At 51.3% G+C, this 22194-nt stretch overlaps 1 protein-coding gene across 2 annotated transcripts in view; it reads right to left on the reverse strand.

Annotated features, from left to right (window-relative positions):
• Positions 1-22194, reverse strand: part of TUFT1 (tuftelin 1) — a 42855-nt gene that overhangs the window by 2947 nt on the left and 17714 nt on the right. Inside the window, exons 2-9 of one of the 2 annotated variants that reach the window (XM_045295717.1) lie at positions 19491-19592; positions 15726-15815; positions 14633-14722; positions 8968-9081; positions 3957-4085; positions 3382-3476; positions 1244-1349; positions 207-290 (exon numbers count right to left, since the gene is read on the reverse strand). In XM_045295717.1, coding sequence (XP_045151652.1) covers positions 207-290; positions 1244-1349; positions 3382-3476; positions 3957-4085; positions 8968-9081; positions 14633-14722; positions 15726-15815; positions 19491-19592 — 810 coding nt within the window. The remainder of the gene's footprint in view (positions 1-206; positions 291-1243; positions 1350-3381; positions 3477-3956; positions 4086-8967; positions 9082-14632; positions 14723-15725; positions 15816-19490; positions 19593-22194) is intronic. The other variant, XM_045295718.1, reaches the window with a different exon arrangement.

Genomic DNA, 22194 nt, shown 5'->3' on the forward strand with positions numbered 1-22194 from the left:
GCAGGATGAGAATCAGGGCTTGCTGCCATCTGGCCAAGGCACAGGGGCTTCTGCCAAGAGGACACAACCTTTGAGAGCAGGGACAGGGCTCATCACCTCCAGAAACCCCTTGTGGGCAGCACCCCAAGGCCCCTTGGTAGCCTCCCTAATTCTGGCCTTCCCTTGGAGAGACTGCCCCCCGGCCAGGGGCTGCCAGGTGCACACACCTCGGCCTCCAGATAAGCGATTTTCTCCTTGAGCTCCTGAATGGCAGTGTCCTTGGACTGGATGACGGCTTTTGAATTCTGGAGCTGCGAAGATGCGGGAGACACGGGAGCTCTTTTGAAATGACTCGTCATCGCCTGCTCATCTGACGTCGGCCCGACAAGGCAGAGCTGTCCCCGTCCCAGGATTCTCTTGGCTTTTCTAGAATAGCCTTCTATCAGCCAACATGAAACTCTTTATGTGAGAGGTCCCTTTCCCTGATCATCCAGATAAATGGACGATTCAAAAAGCCATTCCATTTGGCTTTGGGAAATACAAATTACCCCGAGACTTACTGGAGCACCCCTTGTACGTTTGCGACAATGGGGACCAGCAGAGCACAAAATAGATCGGAACCTTGGCCATTGTGGAGCTGATGTGAATGAAGAATCCTGCCCACGTGAAAACGGCTGCCACCCTTGACCTGCTCACCGAAGGTCAGTGGCTCCAGTCCAGCCAGAAGTGCATCAGAAGCAAGGCCTCCTCTCTCCCCCAAGCCCCAATCAGCCTCTGAGAATCCTCTGAAAGAGTCCTACATACTCAAGTGAACTCAGTGCCAAGCAAACTGGTTCTGTTTCACTTGTCCTGACAATTCTGCAAATGGGGGGATGTCCTGGGCCCACCCCGCCCTGAGCTCTGCCGGGAGCACAAAGGTTGCGCATCCCTCTGCAGAGCCGAGTGCACCGTGACTCTGTTACTCACTGGCCAGCATGCTTCTCGGAACGCATGGCCCCTAACCTGCTCCTTGCTTTCCCAGGGGAAAGTGGACATAAAGCAGAGGCAAAAAAAAAAAGTAGAAGATGATGAGAGGAAAGTAAATCCCAGTGCTCTGAGTTCTAATAACCGGTAGCTATAAATGTTTTATGGGAAACACCCGAGTCCAAGGACCCTGGAGAATAAATAAGCAGATGCTTAGACGCGGCAGAAGAGGAGGGTTAGATGTCGACGCCGTGACCTCTGGAGGAAGTCGCCCCAGGCAGGGGAGAGTGGATGCTCTTACCTGCTCGATCATTTGCCGGACTTTGCGCTGCTGGCTCTTAAGCATGTCATCCAAGTGGTGGATCTTCTCCCGCAAGCCAGCCACCTCCTTTTCCAGGTTAGCAGCCCTAGGGGTAAAGACCCGAGGGCTGAGGCAAGAGATGTCTGGTCTACCCAGTCACAGGAGGAGCCTTGGGCACGGGACGTTTCCAACAAGTGGGATCCCCGCTCCCTGATGCCCAATGGTCTGCCCCAAAGAGCAGCTGGTGGGACCCCTTAGAACAGTGGTTCTCAACCCGTGGGTCACGACCCCTTTGGGGGTCGAACAACCCTTTCACAGGGGTCACCTGATTCATAACAGTAGCAAAATGATAGTGAAGTAGCAATGAAAATAATTTTATGGTTGGGGGTCACCAAAACATGAGGAACTGTATGAAAGGGTCGCAGCATGAAGAAGGTTGAAGACCACTGCCTTAGAACATCACACTGGGAGCACTGTCAAAGACTTTCTAGGCCACTGGAGGAAACTGAGGCTTAGAAAGGGCAAATCATTCTGGATAGTTACAGAGGGCAAAACTGGGAGCCAGTGAGTAGATGTTCCAGGGGCTTCGTTTTTATATTAGCACAGGAGGACAGCTCTCTGGGTTAAAGCTGTCAGAAGGCAGGCTGCCTTGCGTGTAATGAGCTTCCCCGTTACGGGAAAGACTTGAGGTGGAGCTGGGATTACCATCCTCAGCACCAACAAGCGGTTGGCAGGGATTTTATTCTAGGAGGGAAATAGAATTTGAGGACATAAAGCTTTTCCCTAATCCCAGACCACTGCTATTTCTTTTGCATCTTCTGAGCCAACTTAGCCACAATCCTCAAAAATCAAGCCACTGGGGAGGGTGTCCAGGAGACGCTGAAGATGTGCCGGTCCCCGCGTCCTGCAGGTCTGCTGAGGGGCTGACAGAGAGAGCATGCTGCTAGGAGACAGGCCGAGTATGGCTGGGGCTACGAGGCAGCCTGGGCAACCCAGCAGCCGTTCTAGTCCCAGGCTTCCACCCTCAACTCGCCATCTCTTCTGGCTGAGAAAATTTCCAGTGCATTTTCCCAAGCCTCTGCTTGGGATGTCCGGTCCTGTGCCCAACTCCCCCCAAAGGAGGGGATGCTGAGCAGCTGTGGGCTGTGCTGGTGTGAAGATGGGTCAGGAGAGCCTGTGATTTCAAGCCCAGCAGGCTTAGGTGTAGTGTATCCGAAAGGTGAGAAACTGCCCCCAGAAGACAGAGTGGTCCCAGAACCCAGCGGCATCCCAGGCCTTAGCAGTCCCTTTATGGAACGTCTCCTGAACTAAAAAGGCCCAGCCAGCCCGTACACTGAAGATGAGACTCTATGCTGGCACTCAATTCAATCCAGTTTACCACTGGGGGTCTTAGTGAATTGCCAACAGCATTCAGGATTTCCAGATTCCTGAGGGGCCAGCAAGGCCCAGTCTCTGCTCTGTAGGCTTCCTGGGTCTGGAGCCTCTGGTCCCCTCCCTCTGCACTGTGGGACTCTGCCCAAGTCTCGACCCTGGGTGCTGTGAGGAACCTGTGCGGTGCCCTGCCTGCCGCTGCTGCCTGGCGGGGGGATGGGGAGCACTGGTATGGTGTCTCTCTGTTTTGATCCAAATCAGTTTTCAAGGGACAGGAAGTTCATAACCTGTCCTGATGAAGCCGCTGATGTGATTTTTCTCACAGGATTCAAAGAAAAGTGTTCATTTTTTGCCCCCGGCTTACAGTTGACTGGTTGTTTTTGTGTGTGTGTGTGTGGGGGGGTGCATCCAGTCGGATGAATGAGCTTCCAAGGCAGATGCTTCAGTTCAGCAGCTCTCGGTGAGCCTTCGCTTCTTTCTTCACGAGTAACCTTCACAAGAAGGTTCACACAAAGACCTTGTCTGTGGGTTCGTGGGTTCGGATTCTGTGGAAAGTGAACTCCCAGAGCTGGCAGCCACCCAAACAGCTTTCCCTGGGAGGGGCCCCGCCCTGGGCAAGCATGCTGTGAGTCAGGGGAGGCAGATCTGACGTCAGCTCCTGCTTCATGCCCAGGTCTGGCTACCACAGGAGCTGCAGTCTGAATGTAGCCCTCCCCCCACCGCCCCATATACACACACCCCAACTTCCCAGTGAGTAGAGCCCTTACTTTTCTTGTTCCGCTCGACAGTCAGCGCTCTGGCTGCGAAGCTCCTGCAGGGCCGCCTCTCCTTCCCTGACTTTCTCCAGCAAGGCCTGATGCTCCTGGAGTGCAGGGGGTGGGGGTCAAAGGAAGGAAAGTCTAGGCTGAGAGGATGGCAAGCACTTAGTTATTTGGGGCGAGATGGGCACCAGGGTTAATGCTCAGCCTCGACTCGCCTGGGACGGTTGCCAACGAGCAGCAGGCCAAGCTGGTTTGCTGCGAGCCCTCCCCTATCAGGCAGAACCTCTTCCAGCCTCCCTGCACAGAAACTCCCAACCTCGCCCAGCAGCTCCGAGGGCGAGCCTGGGCGCCCATTCCTCAGGTCCACCTGCCAGCCCTGGCTGTCCGGCCCTGAGGAACCAGCCCAAAAGGGACAGCTCTAACAAGACCCCAACTGAGACAGAAAGGGGTTAAACACTAGGTGTGTGCCACAGGAAGCGGTGATGCTGCCTTTTCTGCAGCTGCCGCCTCGGTCACACCTTGGGCCCCTTCTCACCCCAGGGACCGCGTCACTAAAAAGCAAAAGCAAGGCTAACAGTTACCGTCTCCATGTCCGACAAGCGCCTCTGCAGCTCTCCGATTTCCACCTCCTTCTGCTCCGCTCTGTCCTCCTCTCTCTGGAGGGCCACGTTACTCTCTTCTGCGTCTCTCTGGTACTGGCTGAGCATGACCTGTAACACGGCACACAGCCCAGAGCCAACCCCTCACCATCGAGCCCATTCTGACTCTGCCCGGGACTACAGGAGAACTGTGCACCACCCGCTTCTGGGCAGGCAGCTGACGGAAGCAGATCACCAGGCCTTTCCTCCGAGGCACCCCTGGGCAGGTTCAAAAGCCAAACGTTCTGTTAACTAGTACAAACCACGTGCGCCACCCCTAGACCGCTGACACAGGGCAAGGGGCTGTTACAATTGGGCTGGGGCAGGTGCAGTGGCAGAGAAAATAGGGCTATAGGAGGCTAAGTCAAAAAGTATCGCTTCAGACTAATTTAACGCCTGTAGGAAGTAGATACATCAAAATGTGAAGCTACCGAGGCTTGACGCAGCCTCCACCCTTAGGTCTGCACACTTGTGAAGGTGGTGCCCCGTGTCTCTCACACTGCCTGATGAACTCGGTGGGCTTTGATTGACACCACGTTGAATTACAGGAGGCTCAAATTACGCTCGTTCCTTTGTCAAGGTTCCTTGAGTTTGGGGAACAAAAAGCAGGCCCGCAGGGACAAGAGCAGGGTTGTAGGGTGGATGAGATAAGGCCTACCAATCCCCCCCGGACAGCGCTCGGTGCACAGTTGTGGCAGGAAAATACCTGAGCACAACCTCCCTGGCTTGTCCTCCTCCTCCTCAGTGCAGTTTTCAATGTTCCTCAAACTTCTCCCTGATGAGCCCCTATGATTCATCTTGTGCTCATTAAGAAAACCCACCACCAAGATCCCCCCTGTACTCTGAAAAACCCTGCACTGCCATCGGGGGTGGGGAGGTGGGATTCCCCCTCCCAGCGACCCTTTAGGGAAGGGCAGGGCCGCCCTGGGGGCTTCTGAGACTGGGACTCCTGATGGGGGAAGCAGAAGGCCCCGTCAGCCTCCCTCAGAGCAGCTGGCGGTTTTGAACTGCTGACCCTGCAGCCCAACGTGTGACCACTATGCCACCAGGGCTCCTAGAGTCCCCCAAACAGTCACCGATCCACTTCTGGGCTGGCTTCTCAGCTTGAATGGAAGTGGCACCAAAGCCAGTTTGGATGTGTCCCCATCTTTGAAGGAGCCCCAAAGAGACAGAAAGATAAGTGCAGTCCTGTGGGGCTTGCCTGCAGCCACCCCCACCCCCACCCCACCCCCGACAACAGAGGCGTGTTCAAGCAGGTTTTGTCTGGAATGAACCTGTGCATGTATGAACCGGAAGCCCATTGGGTTTGCTCTCCTAAACCTCGGACAGGAAGGGGCGCTGGGGTGCTCGGGGCAGTGCCACAGACAAAGGGCGCCTCTGGTGAGCTCACCCCTCGCTTGCTGCACAGCTCCGAGGGACTCAAGCTCAGAGCTGATCGAGCGACACTAACGTCCCACGTCTCCACGCATCCTCTAATGCCGTCCCAGTGTAACCCAAACTTGAGAAATGCGTGTTCTTGCAAACTTCCAAGCCAATGAGCCCACGGAAGGCATTTCAGCCTGAGTACAGAGGCAGGAGGGCCCAGGGCACTGGGCAGAAACTCTCTCACCAAAGATGAACAACCTAGTGGAAGCGCGAGAAGCAGAATTTCAGGGCTAGACAGGCCCGGTCACTTGCTCCCTTTCCTCCACCTGTGTCCTGCCCACACCTAGTGATCCTTCAGTCTCTGGTCGGACCACCCCCCTAGCCCGCCCCCTCCCCTGACGCAGAGCCTTGGGGGGAGGGGCCCTGGGGGAGATGCGCTTCCTCTGTGTATCCGCAGGGAACATTGCAAATTTGGCCTGCTGCTGTGCGCATGCCCCAGGAGACGTCAGCATCCATCCCTGGTGAAGGCCTGAGGCCCCACTCCATCTCCAGTGCTCAGCACAGAGCACACGCACACGCACATGCACACGCATGTGCCTACAGGGCTCTGAGACTGTGAGTGGAACCTGATCTCCATTTAGTTCAGCCTCTGCCTTTCACAATAAAAGTTCACATCTAGTGACTGGAGGAGCCAGGGCAGAGGCCGGTACCTCCCCATCCAGTTCAATTCCCCCCAAAACACCCCAGACTGCCTCCCTGGTCACTTTCTGTGAGACAATCAAGGTGACTGCTGCCCAGCTCTGGGAAAGCCAAAGGAGAGCAACTCTTCTGCCTGGTTCCCCCCAGGGTCATAGTCAGGGAGGGGAAAGGGTAGCACAGGGTGAGGTATGATGGGACGTGTCTGCACTGCACACCAGCCCTGTGCAGAACAAAGCGCGCTGCAAATCCTGCCTGGCAGCAGCAGCCAGCAGAACGGGAAGGCCAAGCTTAATGGCCGGTTATTGTCACGGTAATTGGTAATTGACCATCCTAACCTTCCTACTCCCTAGTTCAGAAAAGCCACCCTGCTGCCAGAGAGCTAATTCCAACTCCTATTGACCCCAGCAGACAGAGTAGGACTGGCTGCCGGGCAGGGTTTCCAGGAAGCTAAGTCTTGATGAGACCAGACTGCCTCATCTTGCTCCCACTGAGCTATTGGTGGGTTCGAATCGCTGGCCTTTTGGTTTGTGGCCAAGTGCTTAATCACTGCGGCACCAGGGCTCCTTTCAGAAGAGCAGACCGGAATCTAACTCAGGAGGAGGGATGGGGCAGAGCCTTGACTGGCCCACAGGAACCAGGGACAGACCATCCCGTGGGCAGGGGCTTAACGGTGCAAGAAGCCCTGTGCGCCCAGGCTGATGTGAACCTGGAGCCTCCTATAAAGGGGGCCTGGGTGCCCTCACAAAATGAAGGTGCAGGCTCCTCTCCCACCTCTGTTCCCAGTAGCTCCAGCCAGCCAGGACTCTCAGGAGCTCCTGCATCACAGGGTGGGGCAGGGTGTGTGTGCCAACCCCTCCCAATAGCCAGACCCACCCCAGCAGCACCTCCTGTTGCAAGTAGAAGCTATATTCCCACCAGGGGGCTAACTAGCCTTCCTAAAACCCTCAGTGGGAAACAAGCCAAGAACTTCCACCATTTCACAGTGCCTCTCAATCCAGGCATTTCTTTCCCAAAAATCACAGCCTCAAGTTCCCCTTCTTCCTGGGAGGAGGGAATAGCTGGTTGCTACACTGGTAAATGGCCACCTCAATTATCCAAGAGGGGGCATCTGAAACAGAGGCCGCAAACTCCTTTTACGCACGGCCAGTTTGTTCTGAGGTCACTGATTCCGCTTAGCATTGCCTGTAAGTCAGAAACCTTTAGGAGAGGAAACTCTGCTTATTAAACGGATTGCTGAGAAAAATACGGAATGTACGCCTAAAGCCCTTTGCTTCGTAAAGGGGTTTCACAAAAATACTTACTTCACTGAACTCACACACCAAACTTGTGAGCTCCAGTTCATGACCCCTTTCACAAAAGGGGGAAACTAATGATCCAGGAGGCGACTTCTTCGAAGAAGACTGACTAATCGAGAGGCAGTTTATCTTTCCTAAAGCCCTTTGTTCCTACCCCAGTCCTGCTCGCTGAAACACTCTCTCCGGTGCCACGAGAGGCGTTCAGACTGGCCGTCCTCTCTGCACCAGGGCTTCAAACCAGTTTGGCCTGGTTTAGTCATGGCTGATGAAATGACACCAGAGCAGATACAAGGTTTTAAATGCGGCCTAACCAGACTGCTAACCAGAATGGGTGAAATTACAGGTCCGAGCTAGAAACCCAATCTCCCTTTTAGAAAATAAGGGCAGCGTGAGTGGTGCACAGCCGTCAAATCTTTGTCCCAACGGAGCGGAAAGCAAGAGTCAGCTCAAAGATGGCGGCCGACCCCAGCATGTTCAATGTCTGCTGCGTCCCACGGTCCTGGCCGCCCTCCAGGGGCCCACATCAGACTCCGGAGGGGGCTCATTATGCCTCTTCTAGGTCTCCCATGCTATGGCTTTGACCTGCCTTTTTTTTTTCTCCCCTAGGACATAGTTACATTTATTTATAAAAATGTAGCTACTGCGATGTATATAGGCGTAGTTCAAACTTGATACATTCCTACATCACCTGATGTTGCAAGAGATTTAAATGTATCGGCCTGTAAGTTTTCCCATTCTGATCGGCATTCTGGATCACCCAACGTTTCGAAAGGCAGGTCTGTCCCCGTTGGACCTGCACCGGTTCGAAGCCTGCTTCCCACCTGCATGCCTGAGCAGGCGATAGCCCTATCATTCCATGCCGACACCGTGAGAAACACTCCCCAGGTGGTCATTTTGCAGTGTGGGTAGGGAAAACACACCCAGTGAACCTCACTTTACAATCACAAGAAGTTTCTGGAGACGATGGGAGACCTCCCACATTGTTCATCGGGAGGTGACTTTCGCTTTATATTTACAGACTTCTGTATTTTTTTTGTCTGTTAATCTTCTATAATCACCCAGTGCTGCTTCTATAATAACAACTCAGATACACGTTCAAGATTACATAGCTCTGAATAGGAAAGCTGAGACTAGAGCAAAAGCCCTCCAACTGCAGGGCTTGTTCTTCCTGTTACAACACAGATTCTCCCACTCACTCAGCCCGCCCTTCCCAAGCGCCCACCTGACCTATGTATGGTGGCAGGCCCTACGGAATGGTGAACAGGACAGTGGGCCCTTGCCCACGTGGTGTTTCAGGCCCAGCGATTCTTACTGAGATGCACGCAGAATTAGCTTCTGAAGTATTTGCTGTCCCAGCACCAACCGCCCAACTTCAGAGCTGACCTCTGAACTGTGGGCCCACCTAGGGCGGCAACCACTGTACATGTCTGGGAGAGGGACAACCCATGAAGGTGGCCGAGGCTCAAAACGTGGCCTTTCTGCTTGACGGCACCCAGCCGGGGAGCCACGGAGCCTGTGCCGAGAACCTCATTGGCGACACCTGCATCCAATCACCTAGCCCTGGGAGCACCTCCTGTCCAAATCCCAAGTCTCACCTCGAAAGCCACCCGGTCTGACTGATGCTGCTGCTCAGCCTCCTGCAGCTTGGCAAGCAGCTCCCGCACGGTCCTCCGCAGGCTCTCCGCATCTTCACTCATGTAGCTGTCCGTCTGCAGCCAGAGCAGAGGGCAAAGTGAAGTCGCCATGCTTGTGACTTGGTGAGAGGTCCTCCAACCCCCTGCTGGTTTGGACCCTCACAAAAAATTCACCTCATGCACCAACGAGCTCCAAATTACCCCTATGAAGACCACCTCAGACCACCCAGTTTTCCTAGGGCCGCGTCAGTACTTTTGTACACGTGTGTGGGCCGATGGATGGGTATGTGCTGCTTCCTTCCGTTAGGCTCTGAGAAAGAATGGGAACCACATTCCCCTCCAGAGGAGGATTCCCCCAGGGCAGGGGCCATGCCTCCTGCTTCCCAAAGGAGTATCTTTCATTGTTCTTGGTGGTAAACACCGAGGAGATCGGCATTGAAAGAGTTCCGAAGGATGGGCCTGTTCAGGGCAAACACACACAGCTGGTTCAGGGATATGATCTGATGAAGGAAAAGGTGCCTCATCGTGGGCTACCGCTCAGTCTCTCCCAGTCACACCCAATCGTGGGTTGGCAGCTATGGGCTGAGCTGGCATGTAAGGTCTCGCCCCCATCTGGCACCAGCGGAGCATCTGCCAGAAAGAGGTGGCTCCTCTCACAGCACCTTCACACAGAACACAGGGCTCTGTGGGAGGGCACCACGGTCCCAGCGGTACGGGCTACCAGCCTTTGCGCAGCAGTGAAAGGGCTGCTGACCACACCCTGCCTTACAGGGAGCCTCCAAACTAAGATAATATCCTAGGCCTTTGGAGAAACAGATAAAGCCAAGTACTATTATCATTTGTTGCCAACAGCCTGTCAACTATGGTGAGTCAGTTGATGGGAAGAATTCAAATTGCCCATCGAAAGCAAGTGGCCAGAGATCACAACACCCTAAGCCGAGTTGTCAGGATTTATCTGCTCAATCCTCCTGAGCTACCAGGTGGTACGAAAGCTCTGAAAGGCGCCTAGACTGAGACTGACCATTTGGCGCTAATTTCCAATTGCGTTTTCCAAGGCAAAGCCTCACAATCAGAAGTTAAAAAAGCAAGCCGTGGCACTTGGCATATACCAATTAGAAAACACACTGGATTTGAACTTCGCAACAGGGCTAAGAGTATAAAAACATGGCATTGGGTAAAAAAACAACAACAAAGATTGGGTATTCATCCATCAGGTGAACTGAAAACACATCTTATGTCATTGTTGCTGGGGTGCCATGGGGCTGATGCATGGCCACTCCCGGCGATCTCACATGGCAGAGGGTTTTTCAGCTGCCCACGGGGGTCTCTGGGCTGTCGATCTTCATGAGAGCTCACAGCCAGGTTTTTCTCCCACGAACCACACGTGGCTCTGAATGTCAACCTGTCTCTTAGCAGCTGAGGCCTGCCAGGACCTCTCCATACTTCTTAGACGTATTTAAAGCCATATAAGGAATATATTAAGTAAGGTGGAAGAGGGGTGTTAAAAAGAGTGAGGGATGGGAATGAAAAAGTTAAAAAAAAAAGTACAGCCAGTGAGAAGCCTCGATGGGCCCATTAACCAACGCGTGCTAAGAATGGATGGGTATATCTGATTCACGCCGCTCTTAAGGGCCAAATTAAAACCCAATCCAAAACACCTCCACTCAACCAGGGAAATGCAAACAAAGAAACACAGTGTACGGTTGGTTTTACTGCGGCGAGGTGCTGCCGATCGGCTGTAACCTAGTCGGTTCTGACTCAGCGACCCTGCGCCACAGAAGGAAGCACCGCCCAGCCTGGTGCTGTGCTCACAATTGCTGGAGCCTTCGTTGCAGCCACGATGACACTCTATCGCACTGACGTCTTTCTCTTCTTTCATGACCTTCCATGTTACCGAGCATGACGTCCTTCTCCAGAGACTGTCTCTCCTGACAACATGTTCCAAGTGCGTAAGACACAGTCTTGTCTCTAAAAAGCACTCTGGCTGTACTTCATATTCTTCACCAGCACCATGATTCAAATGCCTCAATTCTTCAGTCTTCTTTATTTGATGTCCAGTTTTCACACGCATATGAATTCACTCACTGCCATCGACTTGATTGCTATGCATAGCGACCTCATAAACGTGTTTAGGAGTAGAAAGTCAAGCTGCCTCCTGTGGAGGCTGGTGGCTTCAAACTGCTGACCTTGCAGTTAGCAGCCCAAACAGAAGGACTTCTCCCAAGTTGTCCCCCGCAAATATATGCCAGACTTAGCTTGAGAATGACTGTACACTTTGGAAGTCATCAGGAGTAGATTAATGGTCACTCTCCTTAAGAGCTATCAGACTTCTGGAACAAGTAAACACCACTGTTTATCCCACAACAAGTAAGGCCCACTCCCTTCTGATAAGGATAGTGGTTGTCTGTTTACTTGTAGGAGACCCCAGAGGGCAAACCCACCGAAGGATGACCAAGGTTAGGTAGCCATTATGAATCTAGAGTGCACCCATCTTGTCACATGTGTAACCCTAGAGCTTCCCATTCCTATGGGCACACCCCTAGCTCATCCCCTTCCTGTTACACTTATGCCTATCATAGATCCCCTTCTTACAATGTGTATGCCTATTGTACTGCCCCTTCCTGTGACGCCTGTGATTCTATAATCATGTCCCCCTAAAGTGATATATAGTGATTGGTTAGCAATAAAGAGGAGGCTCTCTCCGGAGCCCGCAAGGCTCTCCCTCCACGTGGACCACCAAGCTGAGGTGAGCAATGCTACCATGAATTGCATCTGACTCCATTACTTGACTCCATCTTTTGACTCTCATGCTCTCTATGACTTTACTATAATCTCTTCTTATTATCGCTGTACAATTGCACTTACCAGACCTGTGATGTTTTGTGGGGTTCCCTCTCCCCTTTAACCCCACAACCTGGGTTCCTTGCACGCATGCTGATGAAAAATACTATGGTTTGGGTCAGTCACTCCTTAGTCCTCAAGCAACACCTCTGCTTTCTAACATTTTAGGAGCACATTTCCACAGGGTAATGCATAGCTTGATTTTGTAACTTGCTTCCCTGAGTGTTGACAGAATGAAATCCTCGACAGCTTCACTCTTTCTCCGTTTATCATGATGTTGCTTATTAGCTCATGTGTGAAGACTTGACTTTTTATTGTCTTTTTATGTTGTTGTACATAAAATCCATATGGTATAACCTCAATATTGAAAATGTATATTTACATTAAAGGAGGGTTCACCAAACCGTGCATTTCTCTAAACAGATTACAATTGATATTTCTTCTTTTATGTTTCTGAATTTCCCAAATTTTCTCCAATAAGCATGCTATCTTTATGATTATAAAAAATATAAATGCAAATAAAACTATTCAAAGAAAAAAAATGCAAATGTGACTTCTTCAAAAGTACAGCTATGGAAGAAAAACACCGCAGTTGTTCAGAAGAATGAGGTAGATCTAGATGTACTTATACAGAAGTAAGTTTAAAATAAAAAATGACAGCATAATTAATTTGCCACGTATTTGTGAAAAGGATGTGCATACTATATGCATACACTTATATGAGAGGGGTGGGGTGTTTCAAACTATTTGTGGAAGAACTCCAGTATCTTTTCATTCTATTTTTCCATGAACTTTTTGAAGTTCCCTCATACATATGGCGTGTGTGTGTGTATTAGCATGCATACATGCAAACATAGGTATTAAAGTATGTCTACACATAGACAACCACTCTAAACTACTGATACTCAGTGTTGAGTAAACACTGGGATCATCTGAGACGCTTTCCAAAGTACAAGTGTCTATCTCAGATCAATTAAATGACCGTTTTGAGGGAGAGGACCCGGATAGATCCTTTAAGGCTCCCAAACCAACTGTCATCAGCAGATTCCAACTCGTAGCAACCTTCGGTGTGTGAAAGTAGAACTGTGTTTCAAAGGGTTTTCCATGGCTGGTTTCTTGGACGTAGTCTGCCAGGCCTTTCTTCCGAGGTATGTCGACTTGGTCTCAAACCTCGAACCTTCCAGTTAGCAGCTGAGGGCATCAATCACTGTGCCACTGCGAGAGTCCTTAAACCTCCTGGCCATCCCAATGGACCGCCAGGGGTGAGAAGCACTGGACTAGAATGCACCTGGCAGCACATACTGTCAAGGGATGGAATTAAGGAAGGAGAGCTTTCATTTTTTCTGTTTCTCTACCGGGGGAGCTTTTAACAGCAAGCAAATATGACTTGTATTTAGTGAAAGAGAGAAGGGAGTCAGGAGAAGGAGGCCCTTTCCTGACCAAGCGGCAGGCACCGTGGTTTCCCTTCTGACCCTCACCCGGAGAATGCTGACTAAAGCCATTTGGCTTCTCTAGCACCACCTGTTCAAAGAAAACTAGAAAACTAGTTCCAGGCCACGAAGGAGGAAGCAATATATTCCTAAGACCTCAAATCTTACAAAGAAAGGAAAGAGGGGTGGAGGGCAGGAGAGAATGAAAGAGCGAGAGAGAGAAAGACTTCCAGTGCTCCCTGGGAAAGTGGGTGAGGTTCTTTGCGGGGGAACTACCGCAGCCGTGTAGGGAGGGCCTGGGAGACCTCAGGTGGAAGCTTCAAAGCAGACAGGAAAATGCAGGAGGGGCCCCAGTCACTGCAGCCCGAGGACACAAGCAGGGGCCTGCCACAAACAGTTCCCCTTGCCCCCGGGGATCTTGACAAGGTTTGACAAAACAAATAAAAAAGGGAAGCAACATTTGCCAAAAATTCTTTCTAACCTGAAGCCTGAGTATTCACCACAGGATTGTGCAAACAGGGGGTCTGGCCATTGGGGCATCTCTGAACAAAGTAGGTTCTTCCTGCCACCCGACCAAGCACCTCCCACCGGCCAGATGGCAGCTCAAGCAGTGAAAAGTTCTACCTAAAACCCAACTGGAATGAACCGGGACAGGCCTTTCACCCCAGGCAAGGAGAGGCCCCAGCCAAAGAGGAGTTTTCTGGGCCCGTCAGAGGAATAGGGACAGGGACTGTTGGGGAAGGACCTTCATCAAGCCAGGCTGTAAATGAAGGAGCAGGGCTCAGAATCCAAGAGAGGAGGAGGTGGACCATGGGACAATTCTGTCTTCAACTTTGGGGATGGGGGAAAAGAGGGTCAAAGAATTATCCAACGTAGGAAGACTTAATTCAAAGGTTCAGTCTAGTGAGCATGCCCTAATGCTCTTCTGCGTCCCGGGCCCTACGCCAGCATAAAGACACAGAGGTTCAAACCCTCGCCTCAAAGGGCTTCCCATACCAGCAGAGACAGCCACATACCCAGCTGCTGGGTATACATATGTATTATAAGACTCTTTCACCATGGGCCTGCACCACAGTCTTCATCCAGGGGAGAGGCTATGTCTATAAACTGAAGGCAATGGGATGTACGTGCATTCAGTGTATGCAGGGTTTTTAGGGACAGCTGCACTTGCAGACAAGCTGGGATGGGGAATGTATGTGCCCGCTGCCAGGGCCCTGCCTGGGCTGAGAGTGCTTGGAGAAGCCAGCATTTCTATACCGTCTCCTTGGGCTCTGGGTGCTTGGTAACTGAGCCTGCCTGGTAGAAAGAGCCCCACCTCCTCAGTGGGGATGCAACAGGGGAGCGCTTCCTGTTACCTGTATCTCCTGCTGATGGAAAGAATCTCCTGGATCTCTGTCAAGCTTGCTACTTATATCTTCTCGGAGCTTCTGGAGGCAGCTCCTGGCCTGGGAAGGGAGAGCAAGCAACCTTACCTTTGAGATGCGGGATGAGAGCATGCCTGCTCAGCCCCCTGCGGGCCCCGGCTTTACCCATACTGCGCTGGGGCAGGCATGGGCAAAGGAGAAACCCTGGTCACATGAGCCTACAGCCAAGTTCTTCCTACACAAGCAGTAGAAGAGGCACGACATTCTAGTTGAGGAGACAAGTCTAAGGACACCAAACGCATGGCCATTGGGTCGATTCCGTCTCACAGAGAACCCTATAAGACAGACTAGAACTGCCCCCGTGGGTTTCTGAGATTGCAACCCTTTAGGGGAGTAGAAAGCCTTTGCTCTCTCCCTCGGAGACGCTGGTGGTTTCGAACTGACAGCCTTGTGGTTAGCAGCCCAACGTGGAAGCGCGACGCCACCAGGGCTCCTGGAAAGGCAAGTAGCAAGGAGCCACGTGCAGCAGGGAAAAGGTTAAGAGGACCGGGGGAGGTGGGCTGGCTTTTTAGCCAGGATGGCTGAGGATAGCACTGTGGTTGATGCTGGCTGCTGCTGAGTCGGCCCCGACCGAGCTGACCGACCCCATGCTCCACGAGACTGGACCTGTGTGAGCGGAGGGTTTTCCTTAGCCAACTTCCAAAAGTCGATGAGAGAAGCCAGGCTTACTATCTTGGTTTGGAAGCTTCGTTGAAACCGGTTCAGCACCCCAGCAACACGCGAGCCTCCACTGCCAGACCAGTGGGGACTGCGTGTGAGGTGCACCTCTGGCTCAGCACGGACGCAGAAAATGCTCCCCGGAAACACGGCGGTCCTCTGACAGCAGTGCTAGTGGTTTTCGATAAGTACCTGCTGGCTCACAAGCTGGGGCTAAGGCGTCAGACATGACCCTTGACACACGGGAGAGCCTGGTGGCAGCAGTAGGGAGAACACCAGCACCCACAAACGAAGGGCCCCAAGTAAACATGAGGGGGGCGGTGTAAGTCGGGAAACAGCACTTGCCAGGGGAGAAGGGAGGACTCACCTCCTGGATGTACTGGACCTCGCTCTTCAGCTGGTCAATGTTCTTCTCATGGATCATCCTGTCTCCAGACGTGCCCCCCTTCAAGTACACCTGAAACAGCGAGACACCACAGTTCAGGGACCAAGTGTCAAGTTCGGTTAGTTTCACCCAAACAGGTACAGTCTCCTATGCTGCTGGTGGGAGGGGACATGGTTACCACCTTTCCAGGTGGCAATTTGGTGATTTGGATCAGAAGGTTTAGGAATGGATCAATGCTTTGACTGGGCAAATCTACATCTGGGCTTCAATCCTAATGAAATACATTGAACTACAGGATGGACAGTGGCATAAGCACTCGTCCACAGACAAAGCCAGGGGGCTGGCGGAGGCACCCCACACAGGTCAGAGTGGGGCCATCTGGGGTGCACAGTTGCATAAAGGGGTTTTCACATTTTGCTTTGCACACCTGCTTGACTCTGCTGCTGAGAAAATAGTTCTGCATCGTAAAAAGACCCCAAACCATGGCCAACCAGTCAATTCCTACTCATATGGATCCTACAGAGCAGAGTAGAACTCCCCTTGTAAGTTTCTCAGGCTACCAATGAGAGCAGAAAGCCTCTACCTTCATCTGTAGAGTGGATGGTGGGTTCGAATGGTTGATCCTGCAATTAGCAGGCAAACGTGTAACCTACTACACCAGGCTTCTCTGATAAAACCCAGATAACAGAATAAGAACAGCCAGTGAAATGTTGCGATGGCCACTCAGAACTGGAAGCAAGCGAAATGGCTAGCAATATGGGATTAGTTAAATGTATCCTGGTCTGTTTTTATAACAAAGGTTTCCTGTGGCACAGAGGTTAAGTGCTGGGCTGAACTGTAAGATCAGCATTTTAAAGCCACTGGCTGCTCCCTGGGAGGAGACAGGGCAGTCTGCTTCCATAAAGATTTACAGCCTTTGAAACCTTAGGAAGCAGTGAAACTCTGCTCTCTTGGGTCATGATGAGTCATCATTGAAACCACTGCAGTAGGTTTGGTGATGGTGATAAGGGTTTGATCCTGGTGCTGGGAGAACGATGAGGCTGCCTGCTCGTATGGAGATTTACAATCTTGGAAACCCTAATAAGGTCACTATGGGTTGGAATCAACTTAATGGCAGTGGGTTTGGCTTGGGGTTTATCAATTAGAATACTATGCAGCCATTTAAAAATTCTAAATATTGGCGCCTATTGACACAGAAGATGCTACACTATACCATTAAGTGGAAAATACGCAAAATGTAGGCCAGAGTACCTAACAGGATGAGATTTGGTGTGTGTGTGGGGGTGGTGTACATGCATAGGGTCATGTCTGGGAGGATACACAGTAAGCTGTTAATAATGGTGGTTTTAATTTGTCAAGGGACTGGCAATGGCTTTTAGGAAGGCGGGAAAAAATTAACTAAGGACATCCAGTTTGGAAAGGAAGAAGCAAACCCGTTTCTATTTGATAGATGTCATGATCTTTTTAATAGCCTATCTTAAAGATCCCAATAAAAAACTATTAGAATAACCTGTTTAGCAAGGTTGCACCAGACAAGATCAACCAACAGAAATGAGCCATCTTCCTCTACACTCGCAATAAACAATCCAAAATAAAGTTTAAAAATCAATTCTACCTAGAATTGCACTCAAATGAGTGCAATACTCAGGAATAAGTTTAACACAAAAGAAGGATCAGACTTGTATCTTAAAAACGACAAAACACCTTTGAAAGAAAGACCTACATACGTGGAAAGACTATTTGTGTCTGTGGGTTGAAGATTTAATATCTTCCAAATTTATCTATATATTCAACAGTTTCTCTCTAAACCCAAATGGGCCTCTCCTAAAATTCATACAGAAATGCAAGGAAGCTCAAGAAGCCAAAATAATTTGGAAAAGATCATCAAAGGTCTAAGACTAATACTTTCTGAATTGATAACCTGTTTCCTCACACCACATACAAAATAAAGTAAACTAAACATGGATTCTAGCTCTATTTTTAAAAGTTGTAATTTTAACTTTGCAGTAGTCCATCCTTGTGACCCTTCTTAGACCACCACCACCGCCAAAGGCCACCTGAACCCACGGCCATCAAGCCTATTCTGACTCATAGCAAGCCTGTAGGTCAGAGAAGAACTGTTTCTTAGAGTTTCTGAGACTGTAAATCTTTATGTGAGCGGACAGCCTCATCTTTCTCCTGCGGAACAGCTGGTGGGATTCAACCACTGACAGAGTTTAGCAGCCAAGACTTACCCACCAGCCTACCAGGGCTCTGTAGACAGAAGACATACACACACACACACACACACACACACAACAAATTAGACTTCAACAAGTACAGTATATGCTTAAAAAGAAAAAAAAAGTTTTGTGTTTCAAAGAACAGCCTGAAAAAGTGAAAAGACAATTCATAGGATGGGAGAAAATATTTTCAAACCATGTCTAGTATCAGAATATACAAACTAAGTTATAAAAAAATAATGATCTTTTTTTTCCTATGGGTAAAAGATTTAAATAATCATTTCTCCTAAGAAAATATACAAGCAAGGAGTGAAAAAATCCTCAATATCATTTGTCACTTGGAAAATGCAACTTAAAGCCCCATGATCTTATCACAACTTAAAGCCTCCATGAAGTTACCACTTCATGCCCAATTGCATGGCTATAATAATTTATAAAAACAGAAAATAGTAAGGTTGTGGAGGATGTGGCGAAATGGGAGCCTTCATCGATTGCAGGTGGGGTTGTGAAATGGGGTCGCCACTGTGGAAGAGTTTAACGGTTCCTCCAAAGGTCAAACATCAAACATCGAGTTACCACCTAGCCCAGCAATGCACAAAGATGTCGGGACAGGGCTGGTCATGGTAACCCACGTGTCCATGGGCTGATGAATGAAGACATGGTAGACACATCCTAAAACTGAGTGAAACGCCGATACCTGCTGCGCCTTGGGTGAACCTTGAAACATTCTACCAGATGGAGGAAAACATACACACTAAGCCCCCGTACTGCGTTACTCCATTTACATGGACTCTCCAGCATTCACAGAGACAGAGAGCACATTAGTCGTTTCCATAAGCTGGGGTCAGAAGGGAATGAGCGTGAGAGGGCGAGCGGGCCCGGCATTTCTCCTGGGGATGGTGAACACATTGCAGAATCTGAGTGTAACGGTGCACCCCGGAGCCCTGGTGGCACAGAGGTTCAGCACTTGCACTGAGCCACCAGCTCAGGGATTCACACCGCCTCTCCACTGCACAGGAGAGAGCTGCAGCACTCGGCTTCCGTGAAGAGGTAGTTCTACTCTGTCCTTACAGGGTCGCCGGGTCAGCATCGACTTGATGCCGACACTAACACTGCTTTGGTTTTTGCTGGACGGTTGTGCAATGCCGTGAATATACTAAAAACCATTGGATTGCACGCTGTAAATGGGTCAATTGTATGGCAAGAAAAAAAAGATCGGTGACTTTTAAAATGAGTTCCGTAAGCACACTCCCGGCCTGTCTCCATCCCCTCCAAGAGCCGAGTGCGAGCCGAGGTGAACAGGGACGAGGAAGGTCAAAACCCGCCCCCCCCACCCTCGGTCCACTGCCCTTGTCACTGCAGACAGACCTGGGTCTCCAGTGCTAATTAAGATCTGCCCAAGAGATTGACAGGAACTAGCATCTCAGGTCTGGTCTTCCCACAGTCAAACCACAAAGTCCCGGGGGCAAGGCCAGCCATTCCCTCCGTGCCCATGGGCAGAGCAGCAGGAGAGAGTCCGGCTTACCTTAATGATCTCCTCGTGTCCATCGTTGGACTCCACCAGCTCCGAGGCCAGAGACGGACCCGCTGGGCGGCTGGAGACCATGGCATAGGTCTTCCTGCCCGCCTGCCGGAGAAGCAGAGGAATGGTTTAGAACTGTGGCCGGCCCGGGGCTCCCGATCTTCAACCAGTGCACAAGCCCTGCTCCTTGAGAGACTGCAGAGGTTAGTCGGATTTTGCCACCTTAAAACTGTATTTCAGAACCGCTACCGAAGCCACACCGCAGCCAGAACACTAGATGTGGAGAATGAGTAGACATCACCGGTTAGTTTTCATTTCCCTGGCGCCCTCTCCCCACCCCTCACAGCAGGATGCAACGCAGAATTATTCAGTTGGGTGTGTTGGAAAGGGAAGGGTCCCAAGCATGCAGCAGCAGAGACCCTCCCTCCCGGAAGGAAGCGTCGGGGGTCAGGGCCCAGAGGGGAGGTCTCACCCCACAGAAACCTCGATACCTTCTGGGCTATGTGCTTGAGTTCATCTCCTGTCAGTTCGCACTGCAGAGTCAGCCTGAGAATGTCCACACTGCCCTAGTGAGGACAATGACAATAGCCCTTGACCCTGCCGGTCTACAGACACACAGCACTCGCCTTGCCCGCCCTGAGGAGTGGGCCTTATCGTCATCTCACAGAACGGGACAAGAACGGTGAGGTCCAGAGAGGTGATATTAGCTTGCCCATGGTTGTGTCACTCCCGGCGGTGGGACAGGATGTCTCTGGGGGCCACCTGACAGGGCCAGCTGACAATGAAAGCTCTTTCATGGGTGCAGCAGAGATGGCACACCGGCCAGCTCCAGGGGCTGCCACCCTGCAGGGATGCCTCTGCCCCCACACCTGTCGAGCTCAGCCCTTTGGTGGCTCAAATCCCTGCTTCTGATACCATGCCAGGACGTGAGGAGGGTACTCAGCAAGACAAGGGGCCCATCCTGAACCAAACGATAGGAAATTAACCAAATCTGAACTCCCATTTCCATGAGCCACACAGAAACTGTGCAAACGCAGGCAGGTGAGATACGAGGTGTAGTTATCTAGAGATCTGCCTAATGTCAAGGGGTGAGCGAGGTTTTATTTCATAAGTCAAAGGAGGTTTAAACACAAGCAACAACAAAAACTTTGCGGGGTGTGGTGGCAGAGGGACGCTTGGGGAGGAATGAGGTGGTGAGTGGGGACAATGGGAGGCTGGACATTTTGGGAAAGATGACAACTCTGAGGGCAGGTCACAAGGCAGGGGAGCCCAAATCCTGCCAGTCATGGAAAGGGCTTGGGCCACGCTGGGCCTGTGTCCCCCTGAAAAATGAGGGACTGGCCCTGCTGAAACCAGCAGTGGGTCTGTGAAAGGGCTAGTGATCTGCTTCCCAGAGGGCACAGTGAAGCAAACCCCAAAGGGGGCAGGGGGAGCACGCAGCTTAATTCCGTCACATGGGTCACTGAGTTGGAAATGACTGGATAGCACTCAACAACAGTAACACAGTGTGAGTATCTCCAAGGTCCCTTCCAAGTTCTATGACCACATGAAAGGGGGGTATGTTACCTCTCCTGGCAGCGAAGGGAAGATGGGCATGGAGTACCCAAGGCTGGAAATGACCTTGAGGTCACCTGCCCTGCCTTGAGGGCCACACTGCAAGCATGTCATGATATTCCTAATTTGGTTTTTCCTCTGGATTGTGCACTGGGTGAAGGTTTATAGAGCAGATCCGTTTTCCATACGCTTTTGTTTCAGCTCATTGGTTGCAATCTCCACAATGCAGGATCGCTCAGCCCTCTTCATCCCTGGGGGTCCTGTTTCCATTTCTTCTCCTTTCCTAGCCTTTCTACTCTCTGTCTGTAGGCAAAGCTGCCCTTTGGGTCTCCAATGGTGGACTATTCTGAAGTGTGTGGACCTCAGCATCTCCCTAGGTTTCTGTAAGATGGAAAAAGGGACGACGCTGGACAGTCAGAGTACAGAGGAAAGTTCTCCAGGAAGGCAGTCCGTCTTCCTGTGCGTGGAAGAGCAAGCGTTGGAGAAGAAATCCGTCTTTGTGGCCAGATTGTTAAGGTTTGGATTACTCCTCTGTAGAATGGGAATCTGACCACCCGACGGAGGGCTTCGTTGTTTTAGTGGCTGTTGAAAGTCAACTGAACAAGCAGGGAGGTTATTCTCTGCCCTATAGGAGGGGGGCGTTCCTGGTGTGAACCAAATGTAGGAAGGAGAGAAGACACAGTAGCCCTTAAGTCTCTCCAATCCTGGCAAGGCATCTCCTTTAAAAAACAAAACAAACCATTGCGTCCACACGAAAGCCGGATCCTGGTGTGGCGCTCCAGGCTCGCCAGGGTCTGGAGAAACCCCGACTCTTGCCCCCTGCCGCAGCTCCCCACGGCCCACTCGGCCCGTGCTGTCTCACCCCCGGGCCTTGGCTCCCATTATTTTCTTTGCTGTAAATAGCCTCTCCCCACTCACCCACCCACCCCCTGTTCACCTGGGACACCTGCAAGTCTCTCAAGAGTTCGTTCAAATATCACATCTTCCACAACGCTTCCTGGCATCCGGCAGAATGCCTCTTGCGCTCCTTACAAGCCCCCTGGGCTCCAGAGGCACTGGCACCTAGGTTACTTGTGCTCCGAGGACTCACCCCTCCCGCCGACTTCCTGAGGCCGGTGCGCTGCCCCAGGCCTTCCACACAGGCAGGTAGTTT

The sequence above is a fragment of the Echinops telfairi genome, unplaced genomic scaffold (assembly GCF_000313985.2).
Source record: "Echinops telfairi isolate 266 unplaced genomic scaffold, ASM31398v2 ScPeMD7_5805;HRSCAF=6673, whole genome shotgun sequence".
In the NCBI taxonomy this organism is placed as follows: domain Eukaryota; kingdom Metazoa; phylum Chordata; class Mammalia; order Afrosoricida; family Tenrecidae; genus Echinops; species Echinops telfairi.